At 42.5% G+C, this 24,451-nt stretch overlaps 1 protein-coding gene across 12 annotated transcripts in view; it reads right to left on the reverse strand.

Annotated features, from left to right (window-relative positions):
- LOC118233067 (microtubule-associated protein 4-like) overlaps positions 1-13,638 on the reverse strand; it is a 41,721-nt gene extending 28,083 nt beyond the window's left edge. For 4 of the 12 annotated variants that reach the window (XM_035428396.1, XM_035428400.1, XM_035428401.1 and 1 more), the window contains exons 1-2: positions 7,873-8,086; positions 1,403-1,587 (exon numbers count right to left, since the gene is read on the reverse strand). In XM_035428396.1, coding sequence (XP_035284287.1) covers positions 1,403-1,587; positions 7,873-7,877 — 190 coding nt within the window. In that variant the 5' untranslated portion in view covers positions 7,878-8,086. Of the gene's footprint in view, positions 1-1,402; positions 1,588-7,872; positions 8,088-13,048; positions 13,488-13,525 lie in introns of those variants that run through there. The other 8 variants (XM_035428395.1, XM_035428403.1, XM_035428397.1 and 5 more) reach the window with 7 other exon arrangements.
- Between the last annotated feature and the right edge of the window lie 10,813 nt (positions 13,639-24,451).

Below are 24,451 nucleotides of genomic sequence, written 5' to 3' on the forward strand. Positions count from 1 at the left end.
CCGGCCCACTACACTGCTGTTCTCCTTACAGCACAAACAGGTGGGGATTAACTGCCAGCCAGATGCACACATCCTCTTAAGAAAGCCATCAGAAACCCGATACAGGCGGCTCAGTTCACTTGAATGCATCTGAGAAGCTCGCTCACAGAGCAGAGAAAGGGTTGGGTGTCACACTCACGCCCAGCGAATGGTGGATAGTGAAAGTGGAGATTTAGTTAACTCTCGCACTGCACAGGCCCTAAATGAAATTCCTGGACCTGTAAGGTGTAATCTTGTCTAAGCGGTTAGAGGTGAGCAAAACTCATCAAACCACTCACAGTGATTGCGGCCACAGTCTGCATTCCCTCTTTCTACTCTTCAACATATTTCACCATTCTTCATTCACAGTATCATTGACAGAGACTAAGTCACCTAAGTCATTACCTGCTCTGGGATCACCCAGGGAGTGAGGGTTTTGACTTGGTGCTGTTTTTCTACATCCTTCACACACCAGCAACTCCTCCAGGCAACCAGGCAGCAGCAGTATCCCAACACACTGTCTGCGCAGCTGAACTGGTACTAGCAGTCTGCGAACACACTGTCTGTGCAGCTGAACTGGTACTAGCAGTCTGCGAACACACTGTCTGTGCAGCTGAACCGACACCAGCAGTCTGCTGACACACTGTCTGCGCAGCTGAACTGGTACTAGCAGTCTGCGAACACACTGTCTGCGCAGCTGAACCGACACCAGCAGTCTGCTGACACACTGTCTGCGCAGCTGAACTGGTACTAGCAGTCTGCGAACACACTGTCTGCGCAGCTGAACCGGAACCAGCAGTCTGCTGACACACTGTCTGCGCAGCTGAACTGGCACCAGCAGTCTGCGAACACACTGTCTGCGCAGCTGAACCGGAACCAGCAGTCTGCTGACACACTGTCTGTGCAGCTGAACCGGCACCAGCAGTCTGCTGACACACTGTCTGCGCAGCTGAACTGGCACCAGCAGTCTGCTGACACACTGTCTGCGCAGCTGAACTGGCACCAGCAGTCTGCTGACACACTGTCTGCGCAGCTGAACTGGCACCAGCAGTCTGCTGACACACTGTCTGCGCAGCTGAACTGGCACCAGCAGTCTGCTGACAGGCTTTCGGGGTGATGGGAAATAGTGGGGGGCCGGGTCAGGGTTATCGGCACTAAAAGCACAAGTGTCAGACAGAATGGACAAGAGCATGAGCTCATCTCTGTTCTCCAAGAATGAATTAGAGACGGGAACAGAGTAACCGACTTACAAATACAAATGGGACATCGAAAAATAGGAGAAAAGAGAAAAATTGCTCAAAAGCTGCCCAAAACACAACCTTTCCAACTCCCAGAATCCTGTCCTGCCTCCCGTGTGCATGCCCCCTATAACCCACCAGCTTACCTTCCTTTTTCCCATCATTGTCCAGCAGGGGGTGGTACTCTGTCTTCCCAATGGTCTCCCCCACTTTGTCATCGTAGCTCTCTGCCTCTAGAGCTGCAACAAAGTCCCTCTGCAGCAGGTTCTCTGAGCCAGTCTGGGGCACGACGCCATCGGTCAGAGCATCGGTCAAACTCAGATCCATTGTCCTGCAGAGAGAGGGAGGGGGACGGGGGAGAGGTGGATAGGTACATTAAAGGTGAAGAGAGGGAGAGGTAGAGAGGAGGAGAGGTGGATCAGTAAAGGTAGAGAGGTGGAGAGGAGCAAAAGTGGAGAGGGAAGAGTTAAGATCTCCAAGGCAAGCCCAGTTACTGTAAGCTGATAGACATCGGACCGAACACGCTGAGGCCTGGGCGGGCCTTTAACATCACGTTTCATGTTCAGGATCTTTGGACGTTCAAGACGAAACCAGCCTCCTTCAGACTGCTGGGGAAGTCAATAAATATTTTCAGGGTATTTTTTGTCGTATCTCAACCGAAGTGGAAAAAACAGTCCACAGAATTCCGTGGAAGCTGTCCAGCTTGGTGAGGCCCAGGAGTGGCTGGAGGAAAGCCAGAGGCACTGCCTGTCTCAGATTTTGGGGACAGAGCCAAGGCGCGTGTCTACAGGTCTTGGGGTGGGTCCCGATGGGGACGGGGACAGGGCGCACCTCCGGAGCTCGGTCTGGGTCTCGATGGGAACGGGGACAGTGACAGGGGGCGTGGAGGAGGAGGACGAGGGGGTGCGAAGGGTTAAGCGGCACCTCGGGTTGCCAGGAGTAGGTGTCTGGTTGGATGGAGCACCATCGCTAATTACTATCCACTGAACAGCCAGCTCAAGCACAATGTCAGACCACAGCCCCGCCCCTCCATCCTGTTTATTTAAACATCCAGGCCTATTCTTATGCAGTCATGTAGGGTGGGGTTCCAACCGTATCCTGGAGCTGGTCCATTAGGAGAATGAAACCACAGGGCTATACAATAAGTGCCATAATGTATGCCCTCTCATGCCAGCCAAGTGATGTGGTTTAGGGAAATGGACGTACAGCTAGAAGGTTGAAGGAATCCTTGATGTACTTAACTCAAATGGCTTTAGTAAGCATCTCCCTTCATAAATGTAACAAACTATACACAATTCTCAGCAAAAGGGTTTTTTTTATGACTGTACAAGTAATCTAGTAACTGCACCTTAAAGGGCTAGTGATCATATGCTGTAAAGCTAGAACATGAAGTAATGCATACAGGTGTGTGCGCGCATGTGTGTTTGGGTGAGGGAGGAAGGCAGGGAGGGAAAGAGAGACAGAAACTACGATAAGGGGATGTGTTAGGGCAGAGGACAGACGTCACATGTTTAGGTAAGTGACGATCATAAACAGCATTTCTGTCTCTCACGCACACACACACACACACACACACACACACACATCGCTGCACTCAAAATGTACTGGGCTGAGAGCAAAAGCCACTGATACAACACATGAATACACCCACTGAAACATTCCCAAACATCTGCCCCTGCAAAACATACACTCCAACAAGTGCATCTCTGTGTGAGGAGCTGTTGGGTGTGGGGCAGAGAAGACTTGGGGACAGGCACGGTCAAACCACCCCCCCCCCCCCCACACTCTCCCCATGTGTTAAAGTTCACCATATAATGAATCACCACGCTAAGAGCAGCCATCTTACATCATTTACGTTCCATTAATTAAGCTTTCCAAAGTTTCAAATCAAAGAACACGCTGTACAGATCATTACAAATCGAAAGAAAACTCCACACACAATGAATCAATGAATGAATCATAAAATGAAAGAGGTTAAAAACCAGTAAGCATGGATATTTGAGAAAGAACACTGCTCATTATGGAAGAATCCAGACTGCAAACCTACCACAGGTCATTACGTTTATAATTAGTAACAGCATGCACAAAAGAACCAAAGGTCAGGGAGCGGTGCAGTGAATGGGTAGCGAGAAACCCATTTACACAGCCGGATATTTACTGAAGCAATTCAGGACAGGTGCTTTGCACAAGGGCACAACGGCAGTGCCCCACCAGGGACTCGAGCCTAAAACCTCAGAGCTACAAGCTCAGTACGCTAACCATTAGCTATACTGTCCTCCAGAAAACAAAACAAGGCTGAACGTTCAGTCAAGTTCACACCAAGCAAAATGTCACTATTTGCAGAGATTTTACCATACAGAGGAACCCGGTGCTGTTAATCAGAAACATGGATTCTGAAAGAGGAGGGGAGTGAGTGTAATGTAATGAAATGGCCAGATGAAGCTGAGTAAGGATTCTATAAGAGGTCATGTTTTTACTCTTATCCTCTGAACATACTCATTCCTATGCAGCTGTGTTGTAGATGTAGAGAGCAATTAGTACAAAATGCCAACCTATGAAGTGAGAGGAAATGTGGCAGCAGTTACGCAATTAAAGCAACAGGTTGAAGTATCAGACTGCTAACAAGGCCACACAGGAACAAACAGACTGTACTTCAGTGAATATCTAAAGAGATGAGGGTGCGTCAGGATCTCTGTACACATTCACAGTCTCAAGAGAAGAAAACACAGGTATGGCTAGAAAACTCTAAGCGTGTGCTGCGAGGTAAGGGGAGAGGCCAGCTAAGGGGAGAGGCCGACCCAGCAAAAGTTGTTACTGTCAATGGCAGTATATAAATGAACGACGGGACGTTGCTGTTTTCAACAGACGAGATTGGAGGCCAATCATATCACATGATCAGTTTCTCGTGCAATGGATACTGGGAACACACAAGATTGTGCAGTCACCAAGTCTCTGGTTTGTAATACAAAAGATGTAGTCCTTGTAGTGGCTGCTCTGTAAAATTAGATTAGAGCATTGACGTTAGAGCACAAAGTCATCCCGATTTACAAATCATCCTAGACATTTTGATGCATGAAATTATTCCTCATATTCTCTAAATAACTCGCTATAATATGGTAGTAGTAGTAGTGTGGATGATAGTTTCCCACTTTCCACACAGCAAGCCTCCATTGCAGTTTCAGGATTTTTATAGAGCTTCTTCAAACAATACAGCACAGTCCTTTGAGGTTGCAGGTTTATGATGTCATTATTTGTACTGAGAAGCTAGGAGACAAATCCAGGCCCCCTGGCTACTGCTGGGTTGCAGGTGGGAATACGGCAATAGATGAGGTTATTTCTCACACTCACAAATTCTAAACCATCTGACCACAGTAACCTATCTGTGCTTCTGAATTCTCATCAGAATTTTCTGGAAACAAAACGCGCACACATATAAGAAAAGATACTGTCAGGGCACAGGAATTTGAAATGTTTAGCAGAGGGTTCAGTGTCCTGCGACACTGCGAGCGACACAGGCCTCCTCAGCAGTTTTGATTGGTGGCGTCACAGTGGCCTCTTGTGAAATACCTTTCAGATGAGCACACTCCAGCTAATGGAATGCTGACAAAGCTCGAACTGTCTTGTCCAATGAATCACAAGCTCGCATTGTAAAGCCACACAAGCATACATGTCACAGAAATCACTGATTGACATTTTTGTGCAAAGCCGCTGGTCCAAAACAAACCGATTTCTTCAGAGCTCCTTCATTTTGAAAAGATGTACAATTTAAAAGAGCTAAGCAAGAGAAAAAGAAAATCCATCATGATATACGGATACAGAGAAAACAAGAAACAGATTTTCTATCTCACAGTGTTGTTCCAGCCTGGTTATAGTCACTTGAAAGTCCCCCTGGAAAAGTGTATACCTAAATGTAAATGAAAAGTGAGCTGATCTATGAACGTCTTCAGAGGAAACTACTGCCAGCAATCCTTTTTGGGTTGTTGGCAAATACACGAACAAGGTCCCTCATCAAATCTGTTCATTTGCCAACAAGCTTACGTCAGACAGAGAAGTGCTGAAGCTTGTGCTTTGGTTCTTCCCATTTTGGCCAGGCCACAAGAGAAAGATTAGAATGAAGCACGTTGATTATGTACGGGAACAGAGTGCAACACGAGGGCGAAAATATGTTTTATAAATGATGACATCTTCCAGCAGCCATGCGCAAACTCAGGCAGGAGCTGGGGGTTCCCAGCCCCAAAGCGAGGCTGATGTGTAAAGCATAAAGACGCATTCCGACCGCCACGTTCGACACGTGACAAACAGGCCTCTCTGCGGACAACGTCCCAGCCGGGAACTCCCAGAATTCAACAGGGGGGTGGGAGGGGGTGGGCAGGGCTGGCTGCTTATAGGTCACAAAGGAACTGGAGGCTGAAAAACCGCCGGTCATTCTGGAGGGGCAGCAGCTACAGGCTAACGTGCTGTTGAATGGCTGCTACTCGTTAAGCCAGCTGGGGAGAGGACATTTCAAGCAGGCCTGGTGCACCTACAGTGACTCACCCAGGGGGAGGTCACTGAAGCACAAAAAAATAAACCTTGTCATAAGATCTGGAACAACAGCATACTGATCATAAAAGCTGGTTATAAAGTGTTGTGAACTGAGATTTATGACTTGTCAATCATGTGACAACTGAAAGATAACACAACAAGATTACAGTAGTGTTGAAATTAATACTTAAACCGTCAGTACAGCCAGTTGAACTCGTACACACAAGTGAAAGTAAAACAGAGGCCATGCTGTAGAGTATTTTCACACAGCAGGTGATACAAATAATGAACAGGTTTCTTAGACCAGCACTGGAAAGTGCCAACTTCAGTTGACTGAAAGCACTGGCAATACACAAAGAAAGGGTAGAAACAGGAAGTCTGGTGTTTTTTTTTGGTGTTAGCCATCTCTGGGATCGACCAGCCGTGAAGCCATGCACTGCACAGTAGCACAGTACACCAGGAGTAAGGGGCTCTGTAGTGTTTTGAGATGTGGTCGAGGTAGAGGTTCATGATTGATGACTGAAGTCTTCGGCACTCTCAGATTTCAGCACGGTAAGTGGCAGGGGACAATGGAGCCGCCTGCACACCTGCGGATAACAGAGCTCTCCCTCAGGGCTCTCCCTCACTCACCTCCAGGAGCAGCAGCTGAAGCCGCTTTGGACTCTTTAGCATAGCCGCTGCTGCAGGGTACAGCAGGGTGCTACTGGTTTGTTATTCACAACAATCGCTCTTCTCTGATTGGCCTAAGATCCTGAGGGACAGGTCATAAACAGGTGTGCACTGTGTGTAAGTTCCACCCCCGACCCTCAAATATATTCCTCCTCATTCGGCATTTCATTAGCTTAGTTGGTCACCTTACCGAGGAGTGGTTCCAGTTACATTTCAGTCCCCCCAGAGAGATGCTCACCCCATTGTGAAGCAAGTTCCAAACAAGTAGTGCCTGATACTGGCTGATCTCCATCTGTTACTGTTGTTATTGCAAGAGCAGTGACATTCCACACAGTCTTGACCTTGAAGGAGTGGCCCTGCCCAGACATATGATCTCATCTCCTGTGTAGGTGGATGATTACACAAGCCAATGAGACTGATGCACTGCAGAGGTGATGTCCAATGGGGGTGCCAGTATTACACAGAGTACTGTTTTATGCGTCTGCATTGTGCGTGGAGGGAAACAGATACATGCAGTGAAAGTAATAAGTGTTAGCGTGTTTAAGTGTGCCTTTGTGTACTTCAGTTTGTGACGATTTGTGTGTGTTTATGTGTATACACTTGCATATCTCGCCTTTTGCACATTTGCTTACCATGTGAAATACACTTTTATAAGTCACTTCAGCTAAAAGTGTCTGCTGACTGAACAGTAAAACGTAAGTGCATGTGTATGTACCGGTTAATGTGAACGAGCGTGCGGGCATGTGGTTGTGTGTGTGTACGTGTGTATGCGTGTATGTATGTGTTTGTGTTGGGAGTGTATGTTCTGCAGCCAGTCAGCCCACATTCCCTTACCGCACTGCTCACGACAGCCTCTCCTCACGTTCACTCCCGCCCCCCCCCCCCACCTTCTCTGTACCTCTGTCAGAACCACTCTGCGGTTAGTGGATAAAACAGGAGGGCGTGGCCAAAGTAGTGTGTATCATAATATGCAGCTAGATGCATAAATGTTCGATGCCAAACGCAGGCAACACATACAAATGCAAGCTCGTGCACACACAAACACACACACACACACACACACACAATCACAAACACACACACACAGAAGGGGAAAATAAATCTAGGCTCAGCTTTTATTTTTATCTGATCTCCACCATAAATCCCATCATAGCATAAGGTTATGTAATAGCATTCCGAGAAGCGCTTATGCCACTGTCTGTAACTCCTCCAGGTCTCTCTTTCTCTCTACACCTCTCCCTCGCTCTTGCTTTTGTCCCTTTCTCTTATGCATGCCCAAGGATACAAGCACTCAAAGCAGTTGTTTTATAATGACCGAAGTTAGACTATTCAGCTTATGCAAGGCATTACGGACATTTCAAAAAACAAGATGGCATAAGAAGCAGACTGAAAAAAATTAATTAAGGTCATTTTTTAAAAATACCTCATCTTTCTCTCTTTCTCCCCAGTCTCCTTCTAGTCAGAGATCTCCTTTCCATTTCAATCTTGAATGATTCTTCATACCCTCCTTCAACTATCTTCCCTTCCCATCCTGCACTCCTCTCTCACACACTCCACCTTCCTCTCATTTTTTCCTCTCCCTCCATCTCACTTTCTCCAATATTATTTACATGTGACTCCACTCTGTCTCTTGCTCTCCCTCCTGCCGCCTCTCTCTCCTCTCTTGTCTCTCCTCCCCCTCATTCCCTCTCCACCCCTCTCTCATAGTGCAGATATTGTGATACTGGATGCTTACGAGTCAATGTATAACTCTAATGTGGCCTGGTTGTCAGTAATGCCCTGCAATCCATATGATATTGTTGGCGATTACAGAGCCAACTCTTCCTTTTCCCCAGAGCCTGGTCACTCCCTCCCATCAGGCAACTGCAACACTAAAAACAGCCACCGTGACCTTGGCCAACGGTTCGCCAAGGTCATGATCACATAGTGCCACTTTGCCAGCATTACATGGGTCCAGTTCTCTTCCACACAAATCCACCCCCCCCCCCCAAATTTCAAACTTTTTTTAAAAAAAGTGCACAGTCCTCATCTGCCCACAGCTGCCTTTTTAATCCATTTGTTTCTCCAGGTGGTTTTGCCATTACCCATAATTCCATGCAGAGGAGGAACAGAGGCCCGTATTCACAAAGCATCTAGCAGCAGGGTCTAGGATCAGCTGAGCCTTTTGGCTCAAAATGGATAAGGGTCGGATGTGGATAAGGGAAGCCTGACTCCAGATCAGCGGTCCGACCCAGAGGCGCTTTGTGAATACAGGCCTGGGTTCCATAAACGCGCATCCAAATGTCTGCCAATGGTCTGACAGAACAGGGCCAGGTAATTCCAGTCCAGGAAGCATCTTAGCAGGTTTCAGAGTTACTGAATTCAGGTAACGGGACAGGGGACAGAGTGAGTGCATGCCGCAGGCGGTATGCTAGATCTGGAATATTTGGATCAATGCATACTGGCACAAAACAACACCACATTATGAGTTATGACCACTGCAGTAACAATACCAACAGGCATAGCAGTGTACCATCTGAAACCACCATTTAACTATTGCAGGCTGGAGGTGTGTGTGTGTGTGTCTGTGTGTGTGTGTGTGTGTGTCTGTTTGTGTGTGTCTGTTTGTCTGTATGTGTGCATGTGTGTGTGTGTGTGTGCCAGCTAAGAGGAGACTGAATGCAGAATATCAGAAATATGTATAAATAGAGGGGACTGCCATGGGAGATACTGGTCCCTTAAATTTAGTGACATAAAAGAAAACAGAGATGACAAATCCCATCAGTCCATCTGCCGACAGATATTGCACTGGATGGTCCTGCATTTCAGCTTCCCAAGACCTTCCAGACATATTTGTCTTTTCTGACTATCAAGCTGAGAACAAAATTGTCCCCCCTTCAAAGCTGACATTTAAGGTGACTTCAAAGGACTTTTATAGGTTTCTCAGTAAAAAGCACTAGTGTGTGTGGCCTGTAACACGCCCTCCAATGGTGGAAGACTCCACCATTACGCTGCTCTGATTCCACGCGTTATGACACAATGTTCTCCCCACTATCGCTGTAACACTGACAGGACAACAACTTAAAAATCACCATTTTCAGTTACAGATCGTTTTCATATCAAATCTTTAAATTTGCAGTCTGTCTGACAACGTCTTCGAGACCAAACTCTGTTGGATGCTTTTGTAGAGTTTTGTAAGGCTTCATTAAAGAGTTGCAGTCACTGGTTGAGAGGAACTTTTGTTGAACAACTGTTTCAAGGCAAGTTCATTGCCATGTCATCATTTGGTCATTCTTATTTTTATTACTTTTATATTAATTTCTGGTATTTTAAGCCTGTTGGTCAACTGTGGTTGTTGTAAATGAGCTATATAAATAAACTTGTGACTTGACTTGCCATGTGACTACTGCATGTAGGCTAACTCCATTCTAATTTATTCCAGCTTGAGACAGTTTAACTGAGCAGGTTACACATCAGTCCTACTGGAAGTCAACCTCAGCTCCACACATCTCATGCTTTGAACACAAGGAATTGATGCTACTCTTTTGTTGCTCTTAGGGTTAATATGCCTTATTAAAAATTCAGAAACACAGAAAGCAAAATGGGATAAAATAAAATAAAGCATCATCTAAAATGTGTGGATCAGTTAGTTTACAACTGGTGTTCTGTGTAATTATTAAATCTCTTTGACTGTGTATTTTAGGCCTACTTCCTGTACAGTAAGTATGGTACTTACGCAGGACAATATGGTTATTACAGTACTATTTTTTCAATGATGCTTTGCTTTGATAGTTTGAGTCAACATGTGTGCGTACTTTTATTCCTCTGACCTTTCTGCACTGCGCTTTAAGTGGCTCTGCTAAACAGTGTTATGAGTAAGCTGGGCTGGCAGGTGGTTAGCACTGACATTACCTATTATTACTCCTACTGATGACTGGCAGTGCAGTGAATGGGGTCAGTATTTCAGGGCGCCATATGTATTCGCACGAGTACACAAACAATAGCCACAAAGGAACAATGAAGCCCAAAGCCACAACCCACACACTCCTGGTCTTAACAGGACCGTCAGTCTGCCTGTCTGGAGAAGCACCCTGGCCTTGGTTACGGTGAAAAGGCAGGGGAGAGGACAAGCGAGAGGACGGAGGGAGAGAGGAAATGGGGCAAGGCGAGAGAACGTCTCCGCTGATCAGAATCCGCTCGCGTCTCTGGCGGCAGTGCAGATTGTGTGATACGGGCTAGACGTGAACTCCATACCCAGACGACACAGAGGATTAACATGGCGCACGCTAAATCTCTGCCGATTTACACCTGGATTCCAGGGTCTCTGCAAAGGACTCCTCGTCTACACCTGCTCACCACAAACAGCTCTCCATTTCATAAAGAGTGGTCACTGCCCATAAACTGACCAAAGAAGACATATATTACGATAAAAGCAGATTTTTCCACTTGTGACAGAAATGGTGGAGAAAAAATGTTTTCACCACACTTAAACTCCGTCCCTGATGTCTTTACATGCACCAACGCAGACATGGACACACACACACACACACACACACACACACAAAACTAATATTCAGTCAGAAAATAAATATTTGTAGCCTTTTTTTATTGGCAAGACAAGCACATGAGAATGGTAAATAAATACAAAACATTCCACAACTGCTGCTTCTGTTTTATCCGAGCAGCATGGCTATGAATGGCATCTCCCAGGCCTTGGAGGGACACACAGTGCCCCCTACCTCAGGGCATCCTCAGAGGTGGATGGGTTAGTTTAAGCTGCTAGCCTGCAGATGTGCTTCCCAGGGTCGCTCACACAGGGCAGAACACATGGAGCTACGCTAGAGGCTCTGCATCGTTTGGCACAACATCCGTAATACTAATTAAGTATTAGTAATTAGTAATTCTTTAAAACCCACAATTTTGTTTCTCAAAGGGGAACATTAATACATGTTCAGGAAACCAAAGCTAACCATTTGTTACTTATAAGAACTACATTTCTTTGCTTTTTTCCAAAGTAACTTGATGCTTAATTTCTTTCCATTTTGAAGAGGTCTGAAGGTGACTGAATTCAGCACAGCCATAGCTGGAACATTTCACATAAAATCTGCGCTTGTTCAATGCTTCGAAATACTCTGCGCACCTGGAGTTAAGCAGCCTTGCAAATAGGCAGACAAGTGTTCCTGTTGTCCCCTAGTTTAGACAAGGTAACAGGACAGTATCATTTGAAATGGACCCCAGGGAGTGATCCCGCTAAGGATGCCTGGCCCAGGCCCGCTGTAGATGCTGGACAGGGTACTAGCAAGCAGACGGTAGGAGGACAGTGCTCCCAGCTTCCTTACTCTCACATCACATGACAAGGATTTCACATAAATGGAAAAGAATGAAAAAGACACAGAGTGAGAGACAGTTGTACATTAAAATAATCCTTGTTCAGCAACTCCAGTTACTCTCATCATCATACGTTTATATTCATAAATGCCATTAACCAGGTGTGTAAAGATTCACCGCTTCGAACAGATGCATTGATTTAAGTGCTGAACTTGCATAAATGCCACACAAGTACAAATTAAGAGAGAAACTGGTCAAAAACTTTTGCCAAAATAACATGAATCAAAGTTTCTTTAGTGTGACACTGTGTGTGCACAGCATTGTGTAATTCTCTCGTTTATAATGAGTAACGTCATTAGACTACCCCGATAGGAAAAAGAGAGAAAGAGAGTAAGCAAGCACATCTTTCAGCTAGCGGAAGCTATTTGCACCAGCTACTACCAAAAAACGAACAAACATTTTTTTTTATGTTAACTGCATTTTTATTAAATTGAACATAATATTCTGGCTTTTGTTTTTTTTTTTGTTTAGGCTTACGTTTTGTTTCATTCCAACATTTTACTAGAAGTTGCCTCACCTCCATTACGTGCACTCCCACAGAACAAAAAAAAACAAAAACAAAACATCTTGGCTGTCAGAAATATTCAATGCTCCCACCAACTTTGATTCTATGGTTTGGAAAAACTGGCTTTTACAATGCTTTTTAAAAGTGACTTAACTGATTAACATTTTGACCTTTATTTCATCATCTAGAATAAATAATTTCAACTGATAGCAAAGGCAACACAAGTGAATTTAAACTGAATTGCATCACATCTAATTTAACAGGAGCTAAAATGAACTGACTCAGAGCTGAATCAAATCAAATCAAATCAAATAAAATCATTGCATTTGTAAATGTAGGCGTTTAGCAGACATCAAGATGTGTATCAAATATCCTGAGAGGGAAAGATTCACACTCCCAGTACCTTGCTTTAAAGTGGCTAAAAAGTTGTTGTAATGTTGTACTGTGATACGATTTGTGGCATCTCGTCATTTCATCACTGATTAACCAAACATGGGAGTAAACTAGAAAGCCATTGGATTCTGTTAACAACACTGCGGAGATCTAGTGTGGCAGAGAGCAATTATGATTATGAAAGCAGACTGAATAAGTGGACAGAGTGCACTGAAAACCGAACGTAGACTGAACGGCTCACAGACTAGTGTTCACATTACAGCATGACTGCGTACAGTAAAATAACAAAGCAAGCGCACTGCTTAGAGTACCAACAGAAAGGAGAATTACTCACTGCGTTTAGACTGCGTATTGGGCGTATATCAGAGGCTCCAACTCTTTGCCATAATGGCAGTTGTACATTGTGTCCACAGCCAGACGTGTAGCCGACCAGTGATAATTTGACAACCTTATCAATAGCATAAATAATCGTCTAAATCTGTCAGTCACACGCGTTGCTGCGGCCCCGAAACTAAATCTCAGATACGCGACTGGGACAATAATTCGCCAGTTAGCTCTACAAATACGACAAAATCACAGCAGGACACTGAAATTATTAGCAGCAGACACAACACGTAGGCTACTGCTGTACCATCGTGTCGACTTCGCCCTGGAGTTATCGTTTCCACACGCGCACAATGAACGTAATGTAAAATGCAGGTCACTTCATTGTCTGGTAAACCTCTGGGCCGCTACTATCAAGAGTGATTATAAGTCCTTGATACCCTCTCCACGTGTCCATAATAAACAGCAGAATTCCAGTTACACTTACCTTTCTCTGTCTATTTATTTGACAGTTTTCAAGGGAGTCGGGAGCGTCGCTGACTTTGCTATGATCCGCCCTCCCGTGCGTACTACACACACTGACCGCATCTCACCCCCGCCCCCCGAAAATTTCCACCACTCACAGATCAAACAGGCCATCTGACTGTTGCTTTATCCAATGGTTTTGTAGAAGCAATAGTCATGCACAACCATATTCCAATCATTACACAGAATTTGGTCCTGAGAAACGCCTTTTCCTTCTTGTCCACACGGACCGTACAGTCCCAATAATTGACGGACAGACACAGTGCACTATAACAGGTTGCGCTCCTTCAACGGGACAGGGTATACGCCCAATGGGTGTGAGGCAGTTGGCAGTCTGGAAACTACGACAATGAACCAATGATGAATGACAGTTCTATCTTGAAATGTATAAATAAATAAATAAATAAATAAATAACATTTCACCTCACAAGAAGTGGAAAACGCCCCGGGGCTGACCCTAAGGCTTTGGGCGATCACTGTGGCGTCCGTGCATCAAAATGCTCGAAGAACATTACATTACGTTAAGTTGCAATCAATACGCAGACGGTCTTATCCAGAAGCGGAGAACTCCAGGGTAACTGTCTGGAATACAAAAAATGCGATATCACCATAACGATTAGATCCGTTTTACAAATTTAATTTGACAGGATAACACTAATCGGATTGGATTAAATCTGAAAATTGGGCTTTCCAAAACGAATAAATGACATTTGATCTCTCAGATTAGGATGTGATCCAATCCTACCTGTAATTGATCTTAATTGTTCTTTTTGGGTTTTTTAAAGCTCAAAGGCAAAATTAAGATTTCATGCCAAAAATTTGGATAATCTTGATCCAAATTGATTCAGGTTTGATTTAGAGAAATTATGGCCCTCATTGTTCAAGAAACTGTGTTCTAACTGGTAATACTTTGGGGGAAATACAGCTAATGTGCCTTAAAAATGATAAAGAGCGAAAATCCACAAAAATCGAAACCTTAAAGACCAAAAAATATCCTTTTTTATAAGCAAAGTATACTTTACTGTACATCAAATAATGATTCAGTATGATTTGATTATCCTCAGAAAGGTTTCTATTTGAACCTTTATTTTCAATGTTTCTTGAATAAGACTAAGCAGCGTGATCGGGAATGCTGTTTGGATTTATTTTCCAGACTCTGATTTGTATTTTTAAAATTCAATGGATTGTATACTTGTGCAAATAAATAAATGATAAAAGTAACACATTTTAATGTGGTTCTTTTATTTTTCCTTCAACAAGCATGCTATTAAACCTTGAACAAGCTGTTTTTCTGTGTCATTTGGTCCCAGGGCCCTAAGATGAACATTGGAGCGTTTATGCCACGGGCCAGCCCTGTTTGGTCCAACAGAAGGCAACAGGTTTTTCAGTGTTTAACCACTGCTAGCTGTTCGGAGGCACCTTGTGTGTTTTTAAGTTATGGTCTTGGTTCTCTCAGCAGTAACTTACTCTGTTGAGACTTAGGGAGAGATAGTGAGATAGTTACAGAGTTAAAAAAAAAACCTGTATGAGGGTTACAGGATGATTACACTTCTGAAAAGAGTTCATCTGGCACTGTTGCCGGCTTGTTGAGCACCTCCAGAGCAAGATCCTTGATCTCGAGGGCCAGCTTGCTGGACTTCACAGGTCAGAACTGATAGAGTTCCAGGACCTAAGTAGTACATCCTTTAAAGAGCTGGTGTGCACACCACAGCTGGTAAGGGGGGACACTCCAGAGCACACAGGGAGAGAGAACTGGGTGACAGTAAGGCGCAAGTACAGAAAAAGGCATGCATACCACACAGGGGCGGCATCTCCAGAGGTTGTGCTGTCCAAGTGATTCCTGCTGGAATTGGATCTTGCCCCTCACCCTGAGATTGGGAGGACTGATGAGTCTCAGGGTGATCTCCTAGAGTGTGCGGACAAGCTCCTGGCCAAAGCAGGCAAGGATCCAGTGGTCATGGTTCATGTAGGAGCCAATGACATTGGTAAGACTAGGTTTGAGGTTCTGCAGGACAAATCTGTGGAGTTAGCAGAAATGATTAGGAGCAGAACCTCCACAGTAGTCTTCTCTGGAATTCTACGGGTACCACATGCAAGCAGAGGGATGCAAAGCTTTATTACACATGGCTACAAACCTAGTGTGGAAAAGAGGGGTATATGGAGCACTGGGGCTCCTTTTGGTACAGGGGTGACCTGTACAAGCATGACAGGCTGCACCTGAACCAGAGGGGTACTCCTACACTGGGCCAGCATATGCTTAGTGTAGCACAGGATTATTTAATAATGCACCCTTTCTCCCTCAAATTTAAATAAAGCCTTATAATTTTGAGGCAACACACCCCAGAGACAATTATGTTACCGACCGTCAGCTTCAGACTGTAGTATGTTCTTTGGAAATATAAAATAAGCTCATCAAGAAGGTTAGACTATTATTATGGGTTACATTAATTACCCCACTATTAATTGGGAATTGATGACAGGACAAGGAAAAAGTAAGGAAGAATTTTTAAATGTTATAAATGACCATTTTTGGCACAGTAAATTGGTCAGTCTACAAGAAGCAAATTGATTCTGGATCTCGCGCTATGTAATGATCCTAACAGAATTTGCAGCATCAAGGTAGTGGAGCCACTTGGGACAAGTGATCCTTCCTCACTTAGTTTTGATATATTTTGGCAAATGAAGGTAGCCACCACTAAGTCCAGAAGTTTTACACATGCCAACCTTAACGAGATGCAAGCAAATTTGAGTAATATAGACTGGGTACAGCTTCTTGATTGCAAGACTGTGAATGAAAAGTGGTGGTCTAAAAGCTGGAAAGGTCCAGTAGGATTAGAACGCAATAGCTGAGTGCTCCTCAAAAGTAAAATCATGGTTAGGAGAATGCTCATCAGATGAGTACTTAAAATGTAAAATATGCTTGCCAAAATTAAATGTGAATGCAGGACTGAGAACTTGGGCTTCATGTATGAATGTGGCAATGGGACCAAAACTTCCTAGGTAGATGTTTATTTTTTATGAGAAAGTGCTCTTTGCCTGGTAGATGTTTAACTCGAAAATGAATGGATTTTCTAGTCTGTGAAATACCTAGAATTCCACAGATTTTTATTCCACATACCAATGATCCTCCATTCCAAGTTTCAACCAATGTGCAGCATTTACAACGAAATCAAAATGTGTTTCAGATACCTAAACATTGACTGCATGAACAAAAGGATTAAAAAATATGGACTATTCTTTGAGAACACATAACATGTGCTTCTACTGCTAGCATAACTTTAGCATGGGAAGGTAGCTTAGGAGCTTTTCAAAGAGGTGGAAGGATATAATACGTTACTATGCATGTCATAAATGTCATATATTGTCAACTATGCAAATCATACATGGTATATATTATCTTCCCAGGATTTTAAAGTCAACTAATGCTTTAATTTAATGAGCTGTATGGAAAAGGGTTCCTAACGGTACAAATATTTTATTCTTTATTAGAATATAAGGAAAAGTGACAAGTTCCTTCCTTACTTCTCTCTAAACTGGCCAATGGAATCTTGTACCATGGTCCTATTAGGGTATGGATTGGGTCTCATGAACAATACGTACATTGCATTTATCTAAGTCTAGGTAGATTGCCTTCAACATGTATGGAATGATAATGTGTGCTAGATGTGTGGAAATGCCTGCTGTACATCACTGTGTCGGGTGTTGCCTCCTGTGTTGAATGGTAGCAGAAGTGCTCTGAATCCGGGTACTTCCCGTCTTTCTTCTGTGGGTGTGTCTCACTTCCCAGTACAGTGCTGCTCACGCAGCAGTGGCTGTGGCTAGTAAACATTTTCCTCTATTTTCTTCCAGACACCTGTACCAATAAATCAGTCATTTCAACAAATGCATGGATATATAACATCCACCCAACCACACACATCATGTATATGCATACACGTTACACAACCACACACACGTATGCTAATGGATACACAAATCATGCACTCAAATGCATGCATGTACTCGATATAGGCCTGATGCCTTCGCCCAGCTAAAAAGACTTCCTTTAAGTCGTTAGCCTCCTGAAGATTCCACTGTGGATTTGTTAACGGTGATGGGTGACGCAGGATTTATTTCAGATTTGTATTACTTGGCAGCTTGTAAATGGAACAGGCTCTCCATTGTAATGGGACAGCTGGTCAGCTCCTGATAGCCAACACAGCAAGACATATACTCTCTCCGCTGCCAGAGCCACTTTGGATGTTTTACTTTTTTCAGCACAGAACAGTAAATTCAGAAAATAAGATCAAAATGATCTCTTTCCTACTGATATTTATAAGCATTATCTAACTGAACAGAAAATAATATTTACATTTTTAAAAAATGTAGTTTTAGTTTACACAATTGCTTAACTGTACTGTATGTATGGGAAAGAGGAGAGAACAGCCTATCTGCTGAGAGGATTCTGCTATTAGGTAACCAGAACATGCTGAATGATGCTCCCTTCTGCCTATGGCTCCAGTTGCTGAAGAGTACAACCTCCTCAGTAAACTGGCGCCACCTGCTGGACACACAGAGAGATTCCACATGGGAGCCCAGAGAAAATAAAGGAAGTACTTTATTTGAGACTTGATGTGAGAAATATTATGAATGAGGTTGGACTGCAGACTGGGAGAAGCACAGACCGACAAGTAACGCAGACGCCATGAACCATGCACAAACCAGGGGCTGCAGGTGGATGTGTGATAACTAGCTGTTAAGCTACTAAGAAACTATGAATAAAGTAGAAAAAATATTTGTTTGACATTTCATAAACATCTCTGTGTTGTATTGCCATTTATTGTGTTGGAAAGTTCAATATGACCAAAAAAGCTACATCATCCTACATCAGAATGATAAGCCATATGTAATGTAATCTAAAGACGAATTCCATAAACCTATCAGCCTGTGATAATATATTAGCCCAAATAATGAAGAATGCGCAGAAATGACGTCAGCTACAGGCCTACACCAGCACTTGTCAAAATGTGAATCCAAGTCTGCTATGCACCAGATTGGGTAATACTTTTGCCTAACATGAGATCCAAGCACAGCTTAGCAATGATAAACTACAAGTGTGATTACTCCAATTAACATTTTGGTGATAAACCCTATCTGGATGGAATTAGTTTTACTGGGGAATGGGTAGTAAATGTAGTCTTTAATGGATCAAATGAGTAATTTCTGTTCCAATTTCACAGACTGCACACACCATATTCCAGAGTGATTTACCACTAATCATTAAGAGCCTAATATATATTGACCCCAGTTGATTTTCAGTCCACATTGGAATCCTGGTTATGAGCATATTCTCCACTGTCACATCAGAAATGGATTGTAGATTGTCTCGATGTGATCTTTCTTTTGTAGTGGTTCTACATGAACGTAAACTGCAAACTTTATACGATGGTTTTGGTTGCATTTTCCATTTAGCCTACAACCATTATCACGGTGGTCTACATACAAGACAATGGCTGGCTCTTAGCCTAAAACATGATCAAGTGTGTTCATTAGCTGTAATTATGTATTTAAAATGCTGATATTTTTGCACCAGCAAAAACTGCCAAGTGCACAGTGGCCTATGACAGTTCCCCTCATCTTCATCTTCTCTTGGTGTTTTTTAATGGTTTGCGAAAAACTGATGTTACAAAACTTAAAATCTTAACAAACTTCTGACTTTCGCAGCATATTCTGTGTCTCGCCTAAGGTTTTTAAGCAGTTTGGCTGCCAGTCCACTAGAGGGCAGGCGGGTCACACAAACTCTGCAGTGACATTATCACCATATTAGTGATTTGCCCATAAATTCGCTCTACTGAGCTGCGCATGAGTCTTCCAACAATCAAGAATAGGAAATATCACTTTAGAAAAGGTAAAATTATTTACTTTGTAAAAATGGATTATGTGAGAATGCTGTCAAGGGGAAGCTGCAGACTGCTCACAGAAAACATAGACAAACTTAATGTATATTATACAAGCTATAGGTGCAGCAGCTGTAGCTATAGCCTGTATAACCATATGAGAGAAAAGCATCCAATCATAACCAATACAGAAATGGTGCTCAACAGTCATCACTGACCTCATTTGTACAGAGGAGACAGGGTCCATTCCACAGTGTTCTGAGCTAATTACAGACAGGGTCGGCAGTATGACTGCCAAATATACAGGGCCGTGAAGAGGTATTTCCTGATATCCCCTATTACTGCATATTTGTTACACTGAATGGTTTCAGATCTTTAGACAAAATGTAATATCAAACAAAGGGAAACTGAATAAACACAAAACATATTTTTTTAAACGATTTAATTTATTAATGAAAAAAGTTATCAAACACCCATATCACCCACATGAAAATGCAACTGTCCCCTTAATTACTCAACCAATTAACCAAATTTAATTGATAATTAGATTCTGATGATTGAACACAGCCAGGCTTGATTGCAGCCAGCCCTATTGAATCTGAACCTTACTCATATTGACCTTTTCAATCAGTAAAGTAGTTACCACAAAGTTTCTTCAAGCACATTTTGTCATGATCAAAGGAAATTTCAGAAGAGATTTTAAAAAAGTTGTTGAAATATATAATCCTGAAAAGAGTTACAAAGACATTTCTAAGGCTTGGTGACTCCACCAAACCACAGTGAGAGCCATTATCTCCAAATGGAGAACACTTGGAACTGCGGTGAAACTTTCCAGTTCAGCCTGTAAAAAAATGATCCAAGGGCAGAGTAACAACTCACCTAGGAAGTCACAAAAGATCCCGGATGAACATCCAAAGAACCACAGGCCTCTCTAGCCTCAACTAAGGTCCAAGTTCATGACTTCACCATAAGAAAGAGACTGGGTAAAAATAGAATTCTTGGGAGAGTAGCAAGACAGAGACCATTGCTAACCAAGAGAAACATCAATGCTCTTCGCACATTTGAAAAAAAGTACGTAGGTGATCCTTAGGCATTTTAGGATACTGTTCAAAGGACAGATGAGTCAAAAGTAGAACTTTTTAGATGACACAGGTCCCACTATGTCTAGTGTAAAGCACATACAGCATTTCACAGTAAAAATATCATACCAACAGTCAAACGTGGTGGTGGTGATGTAATGGTGTGAGGATGCTTTGCTGCCTAGCATAGCATCATCATGTAAATATAATTTAACATTAAATGTAGACCCTGTGAGATGTGCGTAGAAGCAAAACCAGCAGGGTGATGCCAGAAATAGTTAAAAACTGAGGGTGTATTGACAGGAAACCCTGCCGAGAACGCAGCAGGTTGCATTTTGCCATAGATTTTCATTTGCTGCAGAATCTTTCTTACGTTTTCTGTTGTGCTCATTGCCTGCAAGACAAATTCCCTCTGGAGCAATAAGTTTAGTTCACTCATTAGCTAGTTATTAGCATTGTTAATTGAGTAAATTAAGCTATAGCTTCCTGGCTAGCTGGTCCAAAGTAGAACTGAAAAAGATGTTAACTATAGCTAGCTAGCTAGATACAAAACTATTTTTATATACTGATGTATACGTTTTACCATAAAAGAAACTAATTACTTATTTAGTTTACTTATGACAACATTGTGCTGATGCCTCTGTGAATAACATCTGTATTTTCTTCCACAAGATACTACGATATACATAAAACAAGTGAAATTTTATTTTGTTTCCTCAGCGCAGAAGTTTGCTATAACCTGCTTCACAGCTCAGTTCATCACTACACAATCCTTTGAACAACTTTGAACAAGTAGGAATGAGTGCAGAAGTGGGTTCTGCAGTAGTATTAGTGGGAATTGCAGCCATTACAGAAATAACGGGCAATATGGGGCAGCAGGGGAATTAGTGGGAATTGCAACCATTCTAAAAAGAAGAGGCAATGGGCCAGCGGAATTTAGGGTTATGGTTATTTCTGCATAATGTGTCTGGCACCGTGTTAGTCTAATCACTAGCACAAATACAAAACATCCTGTTTATGACTGATACATGCCTACCTTTTTGCACCCATGTATCATAATTTCGTGACGCTTCTATTATGTTCTGCATGATTATGGTAAGCTAAAATGTAGGCTATTTGTAACCGCTTCAAATCATTAGACAACATCTGTCTACATAAGGGATCACCAAATTCACGATTGGTTTCACAACTCCATATAACACTAAACCGATAACACTAAACCAGAAGGAGCCGACCCAAAACTCGCCTACTACCATATTGACTGTATGATTTCGGGGAAAGTATCTTTGGGGAACTTCACTTAGCCAGATAATGACCTGTTACGCGGATAATGACGGCTTTTCTGGTCGGAAATGTTCGGTGTTATTTACAAATGAGGGTAGGCCTATTTTGCGCTTAGAGACAAAAACTGTCAACAGGTGGACTGGTGTCTAAAGAAGTAGAAGAAAAAGAAAACAACGAAACAACAAAGTCTCATATCTTAAGTGGGCCTGGTAATAATTGCACCATTTATTTCCGCCAACCACATAACCGTCAGGAGATCCGGACTCCGCCTTTTAAAATGCAGCGTACTAGAATTGTCAGACATTGAGTGAGTTGAAACGACGCTTGCTGCAGGCATGTTCAACGACGCAGCGGTTCACGTATGCGTGTTGTACCTTGTGCTCGGTGAGGTTATATTTATATACCTTTATACAATAATAATAACAAAAAGAATACGTTTGTTTACAATATTTAAAGTTTATGAGACATGGATATTTCACCAAAAATGCAAACAATTCGCCTTTTCTTCCATTTTAGGTTGTACATTGGCGCAGATTACACACCCTAAATCGTGGCTGATGGCTAAAACAACAAGGAGTGCACGAATTGAATGTGTAGTGGGTCAAAATGTTAAATTGACAGATACACCTATCCACTGGTACCAACATAAGGGAGACGCTTTTCGGCGTGTTTTGTATATAGCTGGGTTAGCGGCTGGGAAGCCTGACGACGGCTTTCAAGGCAAGTTTATAGGAGCTTTGAATTCAAAGGACAGAAAAAGTACTCTCACCATAAGAAACGTGAATACGAATGACGCTGCATCATACTACTGCGCTTACTACGACGGCCACTGTGATGATCTTAAGCGGAAATTAATACCAAAACTTCCATTACACATAGCCTACATATCAGTATCGGGCACGTAAAATATGATAAATAAACTACAGATGTTCTCAGTATGAATTAAATTTAGCCTGCGAGGAAATAAAGTTTTGGCTACTAAAGTTAACGTTTCTGTCTTTGCTGCAGATTTCCAAGTTACCAAGCGTCGGTCACTGTAAAAAAAAAAAAAGAAAAAAAAAGAAGAAATGATTGAATACAGTGTTTTTCGTGATGATGCTGTATGATATACATGCTGGTTTTGTAAAGTTTTACTGTACTTCTACATTTTTAATAGGCTGCACTCTTCACCAAGAAGAAACATGGGACCAACTCTCTGATCTCATGTTACAGAACTGCCTCGCTGTTCATCGATGGGAACCTCGAATGCGAAATCAACGCCCGAATTCATGAAATAAATAAAGATACCAGCCATTTCAAGATATTACTCAGTTAAGAATAAAACTAATTAGTTTATAGTTGTAGCTACAGCCACCATTATTTAATATGTGTCTCTTGGAAACAGGCTGGTGCTTGAGACACCCTGAGACATGCATGGCTGTGCTGCATTGCCAAGTACAGTGGAAGTTTGTCACTCTGAGAAGCACAGGTACCCCCAGAACAGAAGAAAAATGAGCGTTACATTTGTATCAGTGCATCCAAAGTACTGTTCAAAAGACAATTACAATCCCAGAATTTTAACAAGCTGTTATTTTTTCTTAATGAGGTTTCATATTTAGAGGGATTATTTACCCTCTTAAGCTACATTATGTCAGAAATAGCTATGCATACTATGAAAAATAAAAGTCCCATATTCACATTGTGCTATATTGCAAATTATTACATAAAGATAATTTTGATCAGTTAAAAAAATGTTTTAACTGGTCAAATTAAAGACTGAAGCGAATCAGCAGTCTCTAGACAATCATCACAGCTCTTTTATGAAGACTATACTCCCTAACAGAAAGATGGGCAAACCTGTTACTGTAATGGACACTTCATACACTGCAAAATGAGCTATAGTGCTATGTATAACTCTCAATATATACCAGCAATAGAGCTCTGAGGTACAAAGGAAAGTTTTTTGAGTCCTTCAGGAGTCACTGATTCATAACACGATGCAGTGTGTTGTTAGGGGTTCCTGTAGCCTGCGTCCCTGCTCTGTGTTTCAGTACATACTTGCTGGCTCACATTCCCCTTATAAAATCTGATCTCTCTTTGGAACATAATTTTCTGACATAAGCTACAGAGACTGAGAAATCCAGTTTCTCTGACCTCAAATGTATCCTCACTGTAAGCAGACCCCTTGGCATCCTGCTGCTGGTTTGTAAGTTTGTTATGCACCCAGCTGTCAGAGGGAAACTCCAGAGGTTTTTTTTTTTATCCCTCTGGTTCAAGGTAAACCTGATATTCTTATTGGAGTTGGCAACACCATTTCCTCTGGAATAAAATGCATCTCTGTGTTAACCGAGATTGCATTCTGTAATAAATGAAAAACTCCTACACATTAAAATGTCTACCGTTAATTCAACAGATAACATTTGGTCCCACTTGGTCCCACATTTTAAATATTTGAATATTGATTCCAACTTTTAAAAAAATCTATTTTTAAAAAAGCAAGTAAAAATGGTCTACAATAATGTGAAACTCAATTTGAATACCTTTAAGTTATTTTTTACATTCTATGATTTTCTCATATTTGTCATACTGCATAACCAGTTAGTCCCAGGCAGTCACTCAAAGCACTGTATAACCTTTATAATAAAACACTGAAAATTGCTATTTTATCTT

The sequence above is a fragment of the Anguilla anguilla genome, chromosome 8 (genome assembly GCF_013347855.1).
Source record: "Anguilla anguilla isolate fAngAng1 chromosome 8, fAngAng1.pri, whole genome shotgun sequence".
NCBI classification, from domain to species: Eukaryota; Metazoa; Chordata; class Actinopteri; order Anguilliformes; family Anguillidae; genus Anguilla; species Anguilla anguilla.